Below are 18,934 nucleotides of genomic sequence, written 5' to 3' on the forward strand. Positions count from 1 at the left end.
AATTCTGAGATGAATCATACTTTTTTTAAATGTATTATACAGCGTGATTAAATAAAAATACAGAATAAAACATTGAAGTCTTCATGATCATTTGTTAATTTGTTAATTTGTTAAACTAATAAAGCATAGCACACAGCATTTCTTAACTGTTACGTTTCTTGACTTCAAACCTCTTCTAATCAAACATCTGTCACCATAAATCGATGGAGTGGTGTGGGGCACAGGGTTGTCAAGCTGGATGGGGCTGCTGGAAAAAACGAAGTCGTGTCTTTCCTGCATTTAATTAGAAGCAGATCGAAAGCATCATCTGTGATTTATTATTATTTTTTTTAATTTATTAAGTCGGAATGGTTATTTTCAATACTGGGAAATGTTCTGATAGTTATAGTTACTGTATTCTATATATATATATATATATATATATTATATATACAAAACCCAAATTATTGTGCCAAATTTATACAGAAGTCTTTTTCTTCTTTCTTCTTCTTTCTTCTCTTCTTTCTCAGAAGAAGAAGAAGAAGAAGAAGAATGGACGAGTTTATTTCTTACGTCACTCTGCTTAGTGTGTTATGAATACTTCAGATTCCGGGGTTCTAATACAATTCTCGTCCAAGATGGCGGCGGTGAAAGCTGGTAAGGGAACGCGTTGCTATAGATACGGGTACAAAAACATATTATGTGATTTACGTGTAAAATATTAAACCCCCAAAATCCTTTACTTTTCAAAGTTCTCGAGTCTTACATGTGTTTGTAAGAAGAGGCTTTTGTTATCACAGGAGAGACTTTTTAAATGACTTCTTGACAGTTTGGATTCTGTTGTTGTTATTGGTGATGCTGTGAACCAGGTTTTCTTGTTTTTGTTTCTTGCAGGGAGAGCTGCTGCTGTCGTATCCTTTACATTCTGTGAATAAAAAAAAAAACCTTTCCACTGACAAACTATGGAATGGGCAAACTTCAGAATGAAACAGGCCAGGGTTAGGTCATGTTAGCAACCGCGTACAACGTGAATCAGAGTCGCGTAGACATCAGCGCTGTACAAAACCTTCCGATTCGCTCTCAGGACCACAGCACCGCTCTCACAACGTTTCCCACTCTTTCTTCTCAACAAGCTTTTTTTTTTGTTTGTTTTGCACACTTGCACATTAAATTATTCCGCCACGTCGCTACAAGAAGTATTTAGCGACTCCTCGGCCAGTCAGTGTTACAGATCACAAGACCCCTATATGGGAGTTTCCTGTGCAGCATCGTATAAGAAGAGGGGTCCTATTTGCAAAATACTTTGCAAAACCAAGATCAACAGTAAACAAAAAAAAGGATGCATGTCAGAATAATGTTAGGCTAATGAGTTATTATTGGTTATTACAGTCTAAAGACTCGATTTCAGGTTTGATGATTTGAATCGGCTGTGCATATTGTGCGTGAATATCATTTGTATTTACCTGCACTTATGAATGTGACACTTGTCAAGGCTAGTTTTTTTTGTTTGTTTGTTTGTTTGGGTTTTTTTGCCAGACGGACGGTAAAAGAAAACGAAACCAGGTTTAAACTAGTATCATATTAACCAAGAATAAAGCTGAGTAGTCACAGTGTTTACACTGTCAGCTTACTGACACATTTCCTTCACAAGCTTCTCTCCAGCTCTCCTCCGTTCCACTGCAGATGCTGTTCTTCCTGAACGGGGTCTATTATGGGTTTTATTTCCTAGCCACGCTGCTGATGATAATATATAAAAGTAGGTTTCACGCTCATCTGTCTTGTTAGAATGAATGGGACAAATAATTGAGACAGACAGCATACCCTAATTGTGTGATTGTCTATCTCAATTATTGTCTGAGGTAATTATTGTATTGTATCATTCTAGAGGTATGTGCCAATTGTACTGTGATACAAGACAGGAAGCCCAGCAGTAGGGCTCACTGTACAGCCATGCACCAAGCATGCTTTTATAATTGGTATGAATATATACACTCTCTAACTCATCTGATTTTTGTCTTTTAACAAAAGAGCCCATCACTAAATGTTCATTTGATCCTATTGTGCGTCATACAAGCAGCCCATCAGGATCATCACAGGTCTCGTGATACATATTGTATCATGACCTGTATATTGTGATATGCACTGTATCTGGCATGTATATCATTACAATGCCTAATAACCTGTGTTTCAGGCCAGGTTTTAAGCTACCCAGATGGGAACCTGGCACTAGACTTGGCTTTGCTGTTCATCATGGCAATTCTGGAGGGCATCAGGCTGTACCTGGGTAAGAGTTACTGTGGCTTCTTGTGGTGTTATTATTCTTAACTGTTGAATTCATAAAAAGAAAATGAAGGGGGGAAAAAAAGACGACTCCAGAAACGAGTGTTGAAAGCACCGAGAGACATGAAAGCAAATTGAATATGTGCTTGCAAGAATTAGCGAGAACATGTTATTATAGAAGGAAAAGACGTGGGTAGCAGCAGCAGGCCAAATACTGAACCTAGTCACCGAGAACTGGCTATCCAAGAACTAGAACTGGCCACCTTCTTGTGTTGTGTGGTCATGTTCCACACTGAGCACCCTGTCTAAACAGAGGAGCCCAGCCTGTTATCCTGTTGCCACCCTCTCTCTCTCTCTGTCTCCCTCTCTCTTTCTCTATTCCCTCTCTTTCTCTCTGTGTTTAGGTGTGAGAGGTAACCTGAAAGAAGAGGAGGTTTCAGTAGGAATCAGCCTGGCTCTCACAGTGGGCAGCATGCTGCTGTCTGTGTACTTTGTGGTGTGGCAGACCTACGTGCTGAGGGCCGATGTGATCGTCGGTGCCATCCTGCTGTTCATCTATAGCTTGGAGGCCATACTAGATATCACAGCCATCGCTGCTTTCAGGTCAGATATTTCACATTGGAGCAGAGGAATAGGAAATAAATATAGATGTGTGTGTATAGAATAGGAAAGGAAGGTTCTAGCTCCAGACTAACTTGCTGATATTTTTGAGCTGCTTGCATAATTATAAGCTGCTCTCATCGCTTGGGGTATTTGAAGAGGCTTAATTTATCACAGGTCTTGCTTGCAGTGTTGAGGCTACTGGGTTTCCTACATTATGACTGAATCATTGAAGGTAAAACTATTCAGCTGATCTAGAGTGCCAATTCCTGGTAAATATAGCTGGTCTATTCCACCAGTACTTCTTGTTGTAAAGGTGGAACTATCTACTGTACAATGTGATTAACAATGTATCTGTTTCTTTTTCTTTACAGTGCCTACGCATAAAGAAGCGTCTTCCTCTAGCAGGTCCTGATTACATCCATTCAGCTTGGTGTCTGTGTGCTGACTGTCATGGCACAGAGTTATTTATTAAACTGTGTATTCCCCAATACATTTGTTACCTTTCACTCTGGATACAAGAAAATATTGAATATATTGTATTACTTTAAGTGAAACAAAGCCTATTAGTTTTAATATAACCGATGTTAAAAAAAATGCATGTGGTAATTGAGCGTCTGTTGGAAACTGTTTGCACGTTTGTTGTTTACATATGTTTCCACCAGATGGCAGTCTAACCCAATTTAAAAAAGAAACTATGATAAATATCTTTACCTAGTTTTTGAGAGAAGGGGGGTGCATTTTTTTCTTTTATTATTATTTTCATTGATTTCTTCTAATGAAAGCTCATCCAGATTATTCTTTTTGGTTTTTTTTGTTCGTTGCAGTTTCTGCAGACTGCACAAGCCTGTCTTTAGGCTGTGGGTGTTTATTTGTTTGCAAGCTGCAGTGTCAGCTGCTTCAGTGGGACGTGGGAGTGCTGTTTCTGGGCTGATGAGAAGGTTAACACAGCATGTTCACAGAGCCTCAGAAACGAACATTTAATGAGATAAAAAAAAAAAAACTAAACTAAACGGTGGCAGCAGCCAGGCGAAACAGCACGACCCTTACACAAGTTCACCTTGTTAAATTTGCCATGTTGTGTGTGCTTTTTTTGCCTTGATTTGTTTTTAAATATGCTTTGCCATACATGTCTGTGCTTTACAATGCTTCCCTATGCTTTACCATACCTCTCTGTGCTTTATAATGCTTCCCTGTGCTTTACAATGCTTCCCTATGCTTTACCATACATTTCTGTGCTTTACAATGCTTACCTATGCTTTTTTATACCTCTCTGAACTTTACAATGCTTCCCTATGCTTTCCCATACTCTCTGTGCTTTACAATGCTTCCCTATGCTTTACAATACCTCTCTGTGCTTTACAATGCTTCCCTGTGCTTTACAATGCTTCCCTATGCTTTACCATACATTTCTGTGCTTTACAATGCTTACCTATGCTTTACCATACCTCTCTGTGCTTTACAATGCTTCCCTATGCTTTCCCATACTCTCTGTGCTTTACAATGCTTCCCTATGCTTTACAATACCTCTCTGTGCTTTACAGTGCTTCCCTATGCTTTACAATACCTCTCTGTGCTTTACAATGCTCTCCTATGCTTTACAGTACCTCTCTGTGCTTTACAATGCTTCCCTATGTTTTACAATACCTCTCTGTGCTTTATTACTATGCTTTTACCGTGGTACACTTTGTCAAGGGGAAGCAGCAGCAGTCATGAACGAGCACACTTGTTTTTTTAACACTGCGCAGCGCTTCTAGTTATTCTGCCTTCTGCTTATGCAAAGTAATCATTACAGACGCAGTGAAGTCAGTGAGTTCATTATCACAACTTCCTCATTCGTTCTGCATGTAAGAGCAAGTATTTAGCAATGTGCCTTGACTTCAGGTGCTTCAAAATGAATGAACTGTTTTACACGGCTTGTCTGGACCCCTGGCCCATCACTTTTCAGCAGGTATATTCTATCCTCGTTCATTGTGTACCAGCGTATAGTATTACTGTTATACAAAACTTTGGTATACTCACCTCAAAGCAAATCTAGACGGCATATCCAGCCAGGGTTTTACTTTTACTAACTGTGTTTGTGTTTTGAATTGTATTCTGTTTTTTATGTGCCATATTGTGTGTGTGTGTGTGTGTGTGTGTGTGTGTCTATATATATATATATATATATATATATATATATATATATATATATATATATATATATATATATATGCATATATAACATAAAAACATGGAAAAACTATTTTTATAAATAGTAAATACAACTATTTTAAAGATGGGGGTGTTGATGTTTTTATTTTGGAAATATTCTACAGTCTAATAACTTGTATGCAGTTACTGATAAGTTTTAAATATTATTTTCTTGTTAGATACAGCTCCAGTTCAAAGTTTGCTCACTTTTGTTATTTAGAAAATGAGCAGACCCAAAATACCGTCCCTCTTTCCCAGTGTCTTCATTAAACCCCACAACCTGGCACACCTCTAATATACTGTAAGCATCTCATTGTGAGTCCCCGTCATGCACGTAGTGCTGTGTAGCCCATTTAATTGCACACCTGATAAATGCACCTTCATGTCAGCAGCATTAACAGAGAGAGATACATGCTGATTACTTTGAACCTTTTTTAAAATTGTATTTTTTTCCTGGTTCCCTGCTGATGAATCTCCCCAAATAGATAACAGATGTCAGAGTGCAATAGCGGTAACGCCCGGACAACGAGCTAGTAAAGGGTAGGGCCAAAAATAAATAAATAAAAAGCAAATACCTGCCATTCGTAACACAAACTTTTGAAGGCGTAACTTGGATACCTGTCACTACCCTGTAATAACACATGCAGTAAAGTTACCAAACCACAAATAAACAAGTCAGACATTGTGCCAGGACTCATGAGGAGTCTTGAGTTGTTTCTTACTGGTTTAGAATTGTAAATGGTGTTTTTTTGGTTTTTTTGTCTTTTTACCCTCAAACAAAAATCACGTTAATGACAAAGTGGAATACATAGGTAGCAGAACCTAATCCTTTTTGTCTGAAAGGCGAAATCACCAAATACAATTATACAACAAACAGGAAGCAGCTTGAGAATACTCACCAGCCTCTGCATTACATATTGCTGTTGTTTTTCAGGTTTTGTGTCTTTCTCTCTCTCTCTCTCTCTCTCTCTCTCTCTCTCTCTCTCTCTCTCTCTCTCTCTCTCTCCATCTCTCACTGGGGCCATTCTGAAAATATTTACTGTTCATTGCCAGGACCCCCTTGTAAACGAAGGGTTCTATCCGTTTAAATCAATCTGTTGTACCACTAACTTCACGCTGCTTCAGCCCTGCCTCTGCCGCTTCTGGAGAACCACTGACCTGGCTGGGAGGAGACTTGGTACGGACACTCCATCGCAGCACAGGTTAATGAGGGCCTCTACGTTTCACAATACTTAAAGCATAACTGAAAACATGTATTTTTAGGGAAACACGTGTCCAGTTTTCTTGTATGCACGGTGAGCCCCTAATCCTGACACCTGTCATATGATATGTTGCACTGTACCACATTGTCAGTAGGGTATGCTGTCTCTCTGTCCTAAAAAAGGTTATATACCATGTAACCATGCACACAAAAGACAACAAAAAAAGTAGTTGTTGCCTTATCCTATTATCACGATTAGAATGCAACTGTTCAACCGCAACCAGCTGATCGGGTTCCTTTAGCTCCGCCCACATGCTATTCATTGCGCTGGTCCCGCTGTCACTTAGTTTACCTGCAGCACCCAGGTGTAAATTACACTGCGCCCGAAGAACGGAAAGCGCAACGACCAACAGGTGGACGCGAATCCTGAGACAGACGAGGGAAACCTAACCTGGATCACTGCACAGGGAGAGCGAGTTAGAGAGTGTGGGAGACAGAGAGACAGACAGCGTTTCTGTTGCTGCTTCAGCGAGGGACAAAGTCCACTGGGGATTGTGCGGCAGGTGACATAGAAAGTATTAGTCCGAGTTCGAGTGGAATGGCGCAGAAAGTGTGAGTAAACAATACAAGGGGAAAAATAAAACAGTGTGTCCCGTTCTGTTTTCAGGTAAGTCAACTTTTATTATTATTATTATTATTATTATTATTATTATTATTATTATTATTATTATTATTATTATTATATGTGTATTTGCAGGTATTTCTGCCCACAGCGTGTGTGTGTGTTTTATTAACGCAATTATTTGAAAAGAACGGCCATCAGAAGTTTGGAAATGCGACTACTTTATTATTAAATACCACATTTTCCACTGAGTTCGTGCATACACATTTAAAATATTGGTTTTATCAACATACACGTTTAAATTAGTCCTTCTATGCCATGCTCATATAATGACGACAGTTAAGCCTATTAAATACAAATGAACAATTGATTCACACGAATTGAGCGTTCATTCAAAAGGACTCCTTGCTATAGTTAATATACGCGTACTGGAACTTCACTTTACTGTATGGTACTTGCCTATTGAAAATTACAAATTGTTCGCTGTTTGATTGTGGTTAAAATGCGATGTGTGTGTGTGCGTGTGTGTGTGTGTGTGTGTGCCTCAGCGATTCTTTGCTGTGACTGGGAACTGCTAACAGGAGACAGAAAAAGCAACAGAAGGAAGCCTGAGGAGAGTTGCACGGATACTGCAGAGTCAGTTCTGCTGCAGTCTCTCGGTATACATTACAACCTGCAAGTCATCCTGCAACAGCTTGAACTGGGGAATTATAACTATATATACATATAGAGAGAGAAAGTTATATATTAATCAATATATATATATATATATTATATATATATATAATATATATATATATATATATATAATATATATATAAAATTCTGATTTTTATTTTAAACTGGGAAACTGCTGTGTATCATAAAGTGCAAAATCAAAAAAAGGTAATGTAGGTACATAAAAATGTGAATAATTGATAAAAATAAATAAATAAATAAAAAATCAGGAGGGCTCCCAAGTGGTGCATCCAGCAGAGGCGCTCCGCATGGAGTGCAGGATGCTCCCTACAGCCTGGACGTCGCCGGTTTGAGTCCAGGCTGTTCCACTGCCGACCGTGGACGGGAGCTCCCAGAGGGTGGCGCACAATTGGACTAGCGTCGCCGCGCACCAGCAACCCCTGTAGTCTGGCCAGGTGCCTGCGGGCTTGCCTGTAAGCTGCCCAGAGCTGCGTTGTCCTCCAACGTTGTAGCTCTGAGGTGGCTGTAGGGTGGGTCTGCTTCAGCGTGAAAAACAGCAGCCGGCTGACGGCACACACTTCGGAGAACAGTATTTGTGCATCTACCATTTACAAGGTCCAATAAAACTAATAAGTTGCGCAAGAGGGTTATTGTGCCTTGCCCCATGAACTGTAAACATTTCCACAAGCTTTCTTGCACGTTTGGTGATATGGTGAAGTTCACTGCAGCCCTGAAATGTGCGCACGCTGCCAACGCACCTCCCTGTCGTCTCTGGAGCGCACTCTGCCAGGGTGTGTGGGCACCAGTGGATAATTACTAAACCCTGTGCCTAGCTATCTTATATGGTAATGGTACCGGTGTGATGCATGACTTAAACAGGTTATTGTAAGATAGCATGTTTCATAAGAGTCAGCTTGGCCTTTGCCTTTAGAGTGCATATTTGCAGGCATACCAAATATCATGCTTCCAGGACAAACTTCACTCTTCCCCTCATATTGTAAGCACAGCAGCTGGGGTCACTTGTAGGGAACAGTGTAGAAAGGTATTGTAATCCAGGTTTAGTAGGGAAATCAGTCGCTCAAACTGTCTGGGGATGTTTTGATACAGGCTGCTTTACCTTGATATCACTACTCCTGACTTTGGTCACCCAGCCCCCCAACTTCAAACCCAGGCCTCCAGAGGTGAAAGGCTAGTCTGGTGCAATAACATCATTAATGCTGTCGTGCTTTTCCCTGTGCAGACAGCAGATCGGAACGTGTCCCCTGTGCCCTGACTGATGAGGGAGGCTAGCAACGTAATTGCTGTGTGTTTTTGCAGGATTTGTTCTTGTGTTGTAAACAATGTCAGCATGGGAAAGAAGCCTCTCGGGGGGGGCTGCAAGCAAACTCAGGCTGCAGGAGAAGCTCCCTGTCACTGCACAGGTCTCCATTAACATGACAACCACTCTGTTTTAGCATCAAACTGTTATGACATGCTCCTAGCCTCCTACAGACGACAGCATAAGGGTACAATCCACTAAACCCTCGGCTTTACCACTGTGTGATAACTGCGTGATTGCGAGGCCCTCTGACGGTGTGTGAGCTGGTTCTTGTTTCTGAAAGCTCAGCAAAGACCACCCCCCCAACTCTCAAGCCGTGCCTTTAAACACACACATCCTTGAAATTAGCTCCGAAGGCATTATAGAAACATGTTCCTCTTGACTTTGATTGCCTGGAGGGAGGCTTGTGAACTGATCCCATGAGCTGGGGCCCGTGGAGTGTTTTCTCTGGGACAACTCTGTGTCCGATCAGCCCCGGCACTGCCAGCTGTGTGGCTCAGCCCCTCTGCATTGTAAACAGTGTGGTTAACAAGGGCACCATGGTAAGGGGCATGGTAACAGCAGAGTCAGCTGCAAAGCAACCAGACAACAATAGCCCAGTTTTTCAACGACAGCATAAAGAAACCTGTTTGTGTACAATCCATTTCAGCTATTCATTTGCTGTGCTTTGTGCTTGGCCTCTGATTTAGTAAAGGATGCTGTGCGTTTGCCGTGGTATGGACCTGCACTGGGATAATTAGCTTCTGTTGGGACACCTGTTAAGCTGCAGAATCGGAGTGTTAGCAGTTCAGAATCATCGGAGTGTTAGCAGCTCAGAATCATCGGAGTGTCAGCAGTTCAGAATCATCGGAGTGTTAGCAGTTCAGAATCATCGGAGTGTCAGCAGCTCAGAATCATCGGAGTGTCAGCAGTTCCGAGTCGGGGTGTCAGCAGTTCCGAGTCGGAGTGTCAGCAGTTCCGAGTCGGGGTGTCAGCAGTTCCGAGTCGGGGTGTCAGCAGTTCCGAGTCGGGGTGTCAGCAGTTCCGAGTCGGGGTGTCAGCAGTTCCGAGTCGGGGTGTCAGCAGTTCCGAGTCGGGGTGTCAGCAGTTCCGAGTCGGAGTGTCAGCAGTTCCGAGTCGGGGTGTCAGCAGTTCCGAGTCGGGGTGTCAGCAGTTCCGAGTCGGGGTGTCAGCAGTTCCGAGTCGGAGTGTCAGCAGTTTCGAGTCGGAGTGTCAGCAGTTCCGAGTCGGAGTGTCAGCAGTTCAGTGGCCTGGTGGAATGTTGAGGGACAATCCAATTGATAGAGCTGTTTCTTCCCACTGTAACCCTTCGAACTCTGAGCTGCAACCCTTTACACCTGGTTACAGCATTGCTTAAACACGAGAGAGGTTAGCTACTGTGTGTTACAGTACACTGATAATATACTGTAATGATATTGGATCACTCTGTGTGCATTTTTAAAAGGGGTTGACAGTTATAGCCATGCCATTCCCTGCTCAGTGTCTCGCTGTGGCTGTAGGTTAAACCAGTTTGAAATAACTTAGTTCTTATTTCTCGCCTCCCCGGAAATCCTGGAGTTAATAATTGAGGTTTTGGAGATCAAACAAACATCAGTGATCTGTGTTAGCTTGCCAAACCAGTTAAGCTGCTAAACAGGTTCTGGAAACATTTAAAAGGAGGATGTGAAGCTTGGTCTGAACCAGCTCATAATGAAGACATTATTATTATTATTATTATTATTATTATTATTATTATTATTATTATTATTGTTATTATTGTTATGCTTTTAATTTACCCCAAGAGTATTTTCTAATGAAAGCATAGCATAGCTAAGCACTGTAAATCCCAGAGAGTAGGTAGGGTAACGCATATTAAAACATGGCAAACCATGATAAACTAGGGGACCTGCATAGTGTAACCATGGGGGAAATTACTGTGCAAATTTAAAGTGGTAAACTTTTCTAAGAGCATTGCTGTCGCTTCAACCTTAAGCTTTTTTTATTTATTTTTTTTTTAAAAGCCCTAAGGAGTGAATAACCTTTGAGTGACCTGCATAAGCACACAGCTGTTTTACAGAAGAATGACTGGATCACAGCACTGTATGTTTGAAACCTCCCTCTGCAATCCTCGCGCAGCCCAGTCAGTGATTAACCTGCACTTTATTAGAGACTTACGAGCAGGGTGGGTTACTGAGTTACCAGCTCCAGACAGGAATTCATTACATTCCTGTGTACTGCAGCAGAACCATCGCAGAGTGTGGGAACCATTACCAAAGTGCACCATAGTAAAGCAAGTGTACTAACGCATAAATAAGCTTTGTAAAGCCCAGAGAGGTATGGCAAAGCATTGCAAAGGCATAACCAACCCACTGTAAACTATGGTAAAGATTACTGTGCACATTTATAAGAGAATGGATAGTGATTATTATTTTGAAAGTCCAAAAATTTTGTCCGTCTTATTCACAGGTGTGCGTTAGTTTCAGTCACAGCAGTTTTCAGTTTATTATTCTTGGGATCATCCCAGTAACTCCACCCCAGCAGTATGGATGCACTGTGCAGCCCGGCACAGCCTTCTGCTAATCCTGCAAGCTGCATGCTCCTCTCAACCTGCTTGCACCACGTTCAGCTTCATGGCTCCGACTCTCTTGGAACTCTCTCCCAGCTTTGGTGCATGACGCTCCCCCCATCGCTCGCTTTAAATCAACTCTCAAGACCCACCTGTTCTCTGTTGCTTTCCTTGCTCTTTAAGCCTGATATCTGCTGTGTTGTTGCTACTGTTTCATGTTTTATGCACTTTCCACTGTATTTTCTGTATTATGTGTAAGGAATTTTGTAATAGTTTTTGTGTTAGAACTGATTATTCTTTTATAATATGTTATTTTCTGTTGCAAATTGAACAAAGAAGCTGGGAGTGGTATTTTGGGTAATTCAGGACTGCAAGGGAAAGTGGTAGTCCATATTCATATTGTTAGAATATCTGGAATGTGTGGTACTTTCAATGGAGAGATATTGAGCACAGCGTTTAGGTGGGATATTTTGGAATGCAGGGTCTGTCTCAATAATTTGCAGATTGACTAGAGGGAGAGCAAATATGACCTTTTATGGGCTTTTGTGAAGGGGGTTTTACAGCTCTGCTCTGCTTGACTACATGGGGGATGTGAGAATCTCAGAGATACCAGACGCATAAGAATGTGAGGGGTCTTGGTAAAGGAATGTTTGCCAGGCTTGGAAACTTGCCATGTATACAGCTATAGTGAGGAGGGGTCATAATGGCATCATTAAAAGGGTGTGTTTTGGAATTTACAAAACTGAAATTAATGCATTGTCTGGTGCTCAGTTCTGTCAATCTCACTGCAGCCCAGAGCGATGCGACTGTGTTCAATACTATTGTCTATTCTATGCTATACCAATAAACATATAGTTGACAAAACTAATATTGTTTATTAGTTTCCTTATTTCTTAAATATGCATTGTTTTTTACTGTATATCATGTATGATGCATTTCTCTGTATTTAAAGTATTATAGATTTTCTTGTTGTTACTGCATCTTGTAAAGTTCTTTGTAATTGATTGATTCTTACAATGATACTGCAGTGTAGCAGCAGGGTAGAGTGATTGATTGCAATGAGTAAACACAGACCTTAACTCCTTTGTGACGGGCTGTGGCTGTGATGACTTCCCTCTCTGCTGCACCTGCTATTATAATGCAGCCAGTGTCCCGGCTTCCCCTGCCTGACTCTGCGATACTGTCTTTGGAGTCAAGCAGAGCCCAGCTCTGCTTGTCTTCTCTTCCTCAAATTGTGTTCTGTTACACTCAGCGGGTCATTTTTTTTTGTGTGTCTCAGTGACTACGATATCAAATTTCAGTTCTCAAAATAAATGAATTCATTCATAAATTAAGAAAAAAACAGGTTCCCCAGCTGGTTTTGCTGGTAAAACACCAGTAGCGAAGTGTCAAATTGACAATCGTTGCCACAACCTGTGACAGCGCTAGGATAAAGCAAAAAAAAAAAAAAAAATAGTGAACATGCAAATTGCAGACTTTTATAAGGTCCCCGTGAAAAGGTTTGCATCAGCCAGATTTTTTTAAGGCGTAAAGGTCACTGTAAAGGATAGGTATTTTACAGTAAAAGGAAGCAGAAGTTGAGTGAGAGAGAGAGAGAGACAGAGAGAGAGAGGAACAGACAGACAGACAGACTGTTCTGTGCATGAAAGTGTTAACAGATACTGTAGCTCAGGGCTGGGCAGCTTGCTTGTCTGTCTCAGAAGCTAATAATCAGTGAGTCTTATTGTTTGGGAGTTTCAAAGCACTGAGATTAACAGTGAGCCTGAGAGGAATGTTGTTTGCTGTAGGTTACAGAGTATGACAGGTAATGGGACGATTGCCAAAGCAAAAGGACTCTAGATTAGAAGAATTTCAAAACAAGACATAACCCAAACCCAAGCCTAAATCCCAGCCCCAGCCCTGACCCCAACACTCACCCTAAACCCAACCTCAACCCTAACCCCAGTCTTAATCCCAACCCCAACCCTAAACCTAACAATAACCTTAACCTTAACTCCAACCCTCTCCCCAACCCCAATCCTAACCCTAACCCCAACCCTCACGCTCACCTTAACACCAACCCCAGCCCTAAGACTAAACCCAACACTCACCCTAAACCCAACCACAGCCCTAACCCCAACCCCAGCCCTAACCACAGCCTTAACCCTAACCCCAACCCGAACCCTAACAATAACCCTAACCCCAACCCTAACCCCAGCCTTAACCCCAACCCCAACCCTAACAATAACCCCAACCCCAACCCTAACCCCAGCCCTAACCCTAACCCTAACCCTAACAATAACCCCAACCCCAACCCCAACCCTAACCCTACTCCTTACACTGCTGTCTAACAGGAGGTGCTGACATTTATGTGTATGGATGGTCCTGGGTGTAGCTATATAAAGAGAAGTTGTCCAGCAGGGGGTCCCTTTCAGTACATGTCTTTGGTTCTTTCATAATGTATTGAGCCCTTACATTATACCTACTTCGTTCTCTCTCTCTCTCTCTCTCTCTCTCTCTCTCTCTCGGAGGTCTGGGGTCTCATTGTTAACGGTCCTTCTTCCTTCTCTTTCAGTTGGATGCCTGTAAACATCATGAGTCACGCGGAGCTCCCGAACGGGCGTGCAGAGTAAGTGAACGATATTATAGAATCAGAGCTTCTCAATGAGAGTGTGTTGCACTGTAAGGTGTCTGTTAGGTATGTTTATAAATGTTCGATGGCTATCTCTCATCACGTGGAGAGAGTATTTCATTCTCGCACACTCTTTGCTGTGTTGGGGGTTCTGTCATACAAAGAGTGCAAGAGAAAATACACTCTGATCAGAGGGAGCCACCGAACACTTTGAAACATACAGACACCCAGCCCACAACAGAAGAATGTACTGGTCAACACAGTCTGCAGAAAGGATCCGTGACATTTTCTTTCTGAGTAAGTACCTAGAAGTTTCATACTGGTGAATTATTCTTTCCTGATCGCTTGCATTTGCACACGCTTCAGTACTGGAGTTCATGCTGAACAATTGAATGGTCTCCCTCTCTCTGACTCTTGTTTCTGTTTCATTTAACCAGGATACTAATCTACAGAAGAGTTGCATCATGAAATAAAAAGCCCTGACTTGTGTGTGCTTTGTCATTTTGAATCTCATCATTCAGTTTAAACAAAGCCATTCCTGCCTGGACCTGTCCTGCTTTGTCCTGTCCTTTCCTGCCCTGTGCTGCCCTGCCCTGCCCTGCCCTGCCCTGCCCTGCCCTGTCCTGCCCTGCCCTGCCCTGTGCCCTGCCCTGCCCTGCCCTGTCCTGTCCTGCCTTGCCTTGCCCTGTGCTGCCCTGCCCTGCCCTGTCCTGTCCTCTGCTGCCCTGCCCTGTCCTGTGCTGTGATGTGCTGCCTTGTCCTGTCCAGGGGGACACCGTGCAGGATTCATGTGTGGAGAGAGCAGGGAGATGCAGTGAGACAGTGCAGAGGGTGCAGTGAGACAGTGCAGGGGGATGCAGTGAGACAGTGCAGGGGGATGCAGTGAGGCAGTGAAGGGGGATGCAGTGAGGCAGTGAAGGGGGATGCAGTGAGGCAGTGCAGGGGGATGCAGTGAGGCAGTGCAGAGGGTGCAGTGAGGCAGTGCAGGGGGATGCAGTGAGGCAGTGAAGGGGGATGCAGTGAGGCAGTGCAGGGGGATGCAGTGAGGCAGTGCAGGGGGATGCAGTGAGGCAGTGAAGGGGGATGCAGTGAGGCAGTGAAGGGGGATGCAGTGAGGCAGTGCAGGGGGATGCAGTGAGGCAGTGCAGGGGGATGCAGTGAGGCAGTGCAGGGGGTGCAGTGAGGCAGTGAAGGGGATGCAGTGAAGCAGTGAAGGGGGATGCAGTGAAGCAGTGAAGGGGGATGCAGTGAGGCAGTGAAGGGGGATGCAGTGAGACAGTGCAGGGGGATGCAGTGAGGCAGTGCAGGGGGTGCAGTGAGGCAGTGCAGGGGGATGCAGTGAGGCAGTGCAGGGGGATGCAGTGAGGCAGTGCAGGGGGATGCAGTGAGGCAGTGCAGGGGGATGCAGTGAGGCAGTGCAGGGGGATGCAGTGAGGCAGTGAAGGGGGATGCAGTGAGGCAGTGAAGGGGGATGCAGTGAGGCAGTGCAGGGGGATGCAGTGAGGCAGTGAAGGGGGATGCAGTGAAGCAGTGAAGGGGGATGCAGTGAGGCAGTGAAGGGGGATGCAGTGAGGCAGTGCAGGGGGATGCAGTGAGGCAGTGAAGGGGGATGCAGTGAGGCAGTGAAGGGGGATGCAGTGAGGCAGTGAAGGGGGATGCAGTGAAGCAGTGAAGGGGGATGCAAAACTGATGCTCTTCATTATCTCTTTCTCTTTAAAGTTTTTTTTTTTTCTCTCTAGTGTTTTTGATTTTTTAAAGGGTGGTAATGAATAATAATAATCCTCCTCACACACTCGCTTGTTGTTTTTGCAGTGGGCTGGCTCGCTCAGACAGCGCGGCAAACAAACTCAGCGCCAAAGCTTTGTATGGTAAGAGTGCTTTATTTAAAAACATTTCTTCAGGCATTGCTGGCTGTACTTACACACACATTGACACACACACACACACATTGACACACACACACACACATAGACAACAAACACACACATAGACAACAAACACACACATAGAGATGCACACATACACACACACATAGACACACACACACATAGAGATACACACACACATAGAGACACAGACGCACACATACACACACACACACACACACAGACACAGATAGAGACACACACACAAATACTCACACACTTGAGATCCTCTGATGAGTCTAAAGGGAGAAACTCTTTCCTGAAGAAAGGGTGATATTATCATCTCTGCCCTGCCTAGCGATCCCTTATCATAGAGTTCAGTGAGGGGGGCGTGGCTGCACACAGCTGAGAAATCAATGCTAAGACTTCATCGGCACACTACCGACAGGACACCAGCTGTGCCAAACCTGCGGAGTGTCGTTAGCTGTGAAAAGTTAGGGTCGGGATTGGGGTTAGGGTTAGGATTTTAAATAAGCCCCACAGTATACAAGCAGCCTGGCAAAAACCTGTAAAAGAAGGACTGGAGATAAAAGCTTTCTGTGATTTGATTTGAGACAGGAAGCGTTCCACTCTGCATCAGCTTGTTTATACTGTGGGTGAGGATTCTGCACAGGTGTTCAGCAGCTGGCCTTCTTTGACAAAAACCTAGAACAGTTCGTTCAAATGATACCAAACATTATTTAAATGGATGCAAACAGTGTGTTAATAAAGTCTTTGTGAATGGGGTGCTTCTGGCAGTGCTATGAAAGCAATCATGTAGCTTTATTTTCCCTGTTCAACTGAGACTGGATTTCCAGTTACTGAAAGTCATTAAAAAGACAATGCAAATATTGTTTCATGATTCACTGCGTGTGCAAACAGAGGCACTGCTGAGATTATGAGAAAGGAGGGATTGAAGCTGCTGCTCCAATCCCAAATCGGAGACTAGCTCTTTATTGTGACTGATACAAACCTGCTGGGCTTCGAGAGCCATTCCGTGTGTCTGTGTGGAGAGCAGCAGGTGCAGGTACGGTACACACATTACAATTGTATTACAAAGCTGAGGGGTTGAGGGAGCTGTGTCTGTCTGTCTGTCTGTCTGTCTGCCTGTCTGTCTCTCTCTCTCTCTCTCTGCCTGTCTGTCTGTCTGCCTGTCTGCCTGTCTGTCTCTCTCTCTCTCTGCCTGCCTGCCTGTCTGTCTGTCTGTCTGTATGCCTGTCTGTGAGTTCCCAAAATGCAGTTTCCATGCTTCTGTTAATTATTTTTTGTAATGAATTGAGATTTGGTCATGGGTCACACTGGGGTTGAATTGAAGGTGCTGTACTGTGTATTGTGAAGGGGTTGTGCAGATCTTGCTGTACTGTGTATTGTGGAGGGGTTGTGCAGATCTTGCTGTACTGTGTATTGTGAAGGGGTTGTGCAGTTCCTGCTGTACTGTGTATTGTGAAGGGGTTGTGCAGATCTTGCTGTACTGTGTATTGTGAAGGGGTTGTGCAGTTCTTGCTGTACTGTGTATTGTGAAGGGGTTGTGCAGTTCCTGCTGTACTGTGTATTGTGAAGGGGTTGTGCAGATCTTGCTGTACTGTGTATTGTGAAGGGGTTGTGCAGATCTTGCTGTACTGTGTATTGTGGAAGGGTTGTGATCTTGCTGTACTGTGTATTGTGAAGGGGTTGTGCAGATCTTGCTGTACTGTGTATTGTGAAGGGGTTGTGCAGATCTTGCTGTACTGTGTATTGTGGAAGGGTTGTAATCTTGCTGTACTGTGTATTGTGAAGGGGTTGTGCAGATCTTGCTGTACTGTGTATTGTGAAGGGGTTGTGCAGATCTTGCTGTACTGTGTATTGTGAAGGGGTTGTGCAGATCTTGCTGTACTGTGTATTGTGAAGGGGGGTGGGTCTAGGTTAGGGTTAGGTAACCTTGCTGGGGCTAATAGCCCTGCTGTAATGCATGCAATGTCTGTGCAGCCAGCCCATTGTTCTGTAGGATAGTAAGCTTGCATTTAGTCATAAGAGCTTAGGCAAACATTCAGCCATGCAAACACATTAGCAAAGAGCTACCTGGAACTGAGCTGACCTCTGGAGTGAACCGGGCGGGCGCATGGGCGGGCGGGCAGGCAGACAGACAGGCAGGCACGCAGGCAGGCACGCGGGCAGACACGCGGGCAGGAGGGCAGGCAGGCAGGGGAGCAGCGTGTGGCTCCCTAACAGAGTGGAGAAACCATAACTCTCCCCCCAATAAGTGTAAAATCAGACACCATTATTGTCACCATGAATAGTAAATAGTACAGTACACTGCCCCACCCAGCAGCCATTAATGCCAGGGATTAAATGGACACAGCGAAATGCACAAGAGCAAACGGGAAGCCAAGCAAAATCCAGACACACACACACATGCTTCCAAACACATCTGTGTGCTTATCAACGTGGGTGCCAGACACACACGTTTTTTTCTTTTGACTGAGCTTGTATGCTCTCACTGTGCCTTCACCACAGTGTATTATTCCTACACCTCCCCTTCTTTTCAGACCACTCTTCATTAGGGTTTTGTCCCTGTTGTTTTTCCCTACAAAGTGGCTTGTTATTGTGTTTTGCAATGCCGAAGCAGGTGTGCTCAGCACTGCCTGCTGTTTAGATGAATTGAACAGACCGTCTCTCTCTCCCCCCTGCCTCTGCTCTCAGGTGACGTGTTGTCCAGTCCTGGCAACTCCTCTTCAGCCTGACACTGTGGCTCGCACACAGACACACACACACACACACACACACAGAGACACACACAGAGAGACACACACAGAAACACACACACACAGAGAGACACATGCACAGACACACAGAGACACACACACACACACGCACAGACACACGCACACACACACAGACACACACACGCACACACACACACACAGACACACACACACACACACAACACATGCACAGAGACACACACGCACACACACACAGCACACACACACACACACACACACACACACACACACACACACACAC

At 43.9% G+C, this 18,934-nt stretch overlaps 2 protein-coding genes and 1 long non-coding RNA gene across 5 annotated transcripts in view; 2 read left to right on the forward strand and 1 right to left on the reverse strand.

The window, feature by feature from the left end:
• Positions 1-158: 158 nt before the first annotated feature.
• On the reverse strand, positions 159-857 carry LOC121330177. Its single transcript, XR_005951838.1, has 3 exons — positions 746-857; positions 553-652; positions 159-273 (listed from the first exon to the last, which is right to left on the reverse strand). It is a non-coding gene; the product is annotated as an uncharacterized LOC121330177 (long non-coding RNA).
• Positions 588-4,010, forward strand: LOC121330176 (transmembrane protein 80-like). Its single transcript, XM_041276505.1, has 6 exons — positions 588-636; positions 874-890; positions 1,642-1,735; positions 2,171-2,263; positions 2,664-2,862; positions 3,234-4,010. Exons 1-6 carry the CDS (start codon positions 618-620, stop codon positions 3,244-3,246), a joined length of 435 nt encoding a protein of 144 aa, XP_041132439.1. The 5' UTR covers positions 588-617; the 3' UTR covers positions 3,247-4,010.
• A 2,569-nt stretch (positions 4,011-6,579) lies between these two features.
• eps8l2 (EPS8 like 2) overlaps positions 6,580-18,934 on the forward strand; it is a 29,529-nt gene continuing 17,174 nt past the window's right edge. For 2 of the 3 annotated variants that reach the window (XM_041276411.1, XM_041276412.1), the window contains exons 1-3: positions 6,580-6,920; positions 13,971-14,024; positions 15,840-15,895. In XM_041276411.1, coding sequence (XP_041132345.1) covers positions 13,975-14,024; positions 15,840-15,895 — 106 coding nt within the window. In that variant the 5' untranslated portion in view covers positions 6,580-6,920; positions 13,971-13,974. Of the gene's footprint in view, positions 6,921-13,970; positions 14,025-15,839; positions 15,896-16,872; positions 16,959-18,934 lie in introns of those variants that run through there. The other variant, XM_041276413.1, reaches the window with a different exon arrangement.

This window comes from Polyodon spathula, chromosome 17 (genome assembly GCF_017654505.1).
Source record: "Polyodon spathula isolate WHYD16114869_AA chromosome 17, ASM1765450v1, whole genome shotgun sequence".
NCBI lineage: Eukaryota > Metazoa > Chordata > Actinopteri > Acipenseriformes > Polyodontidae > Polyodon > Polyodon spathula.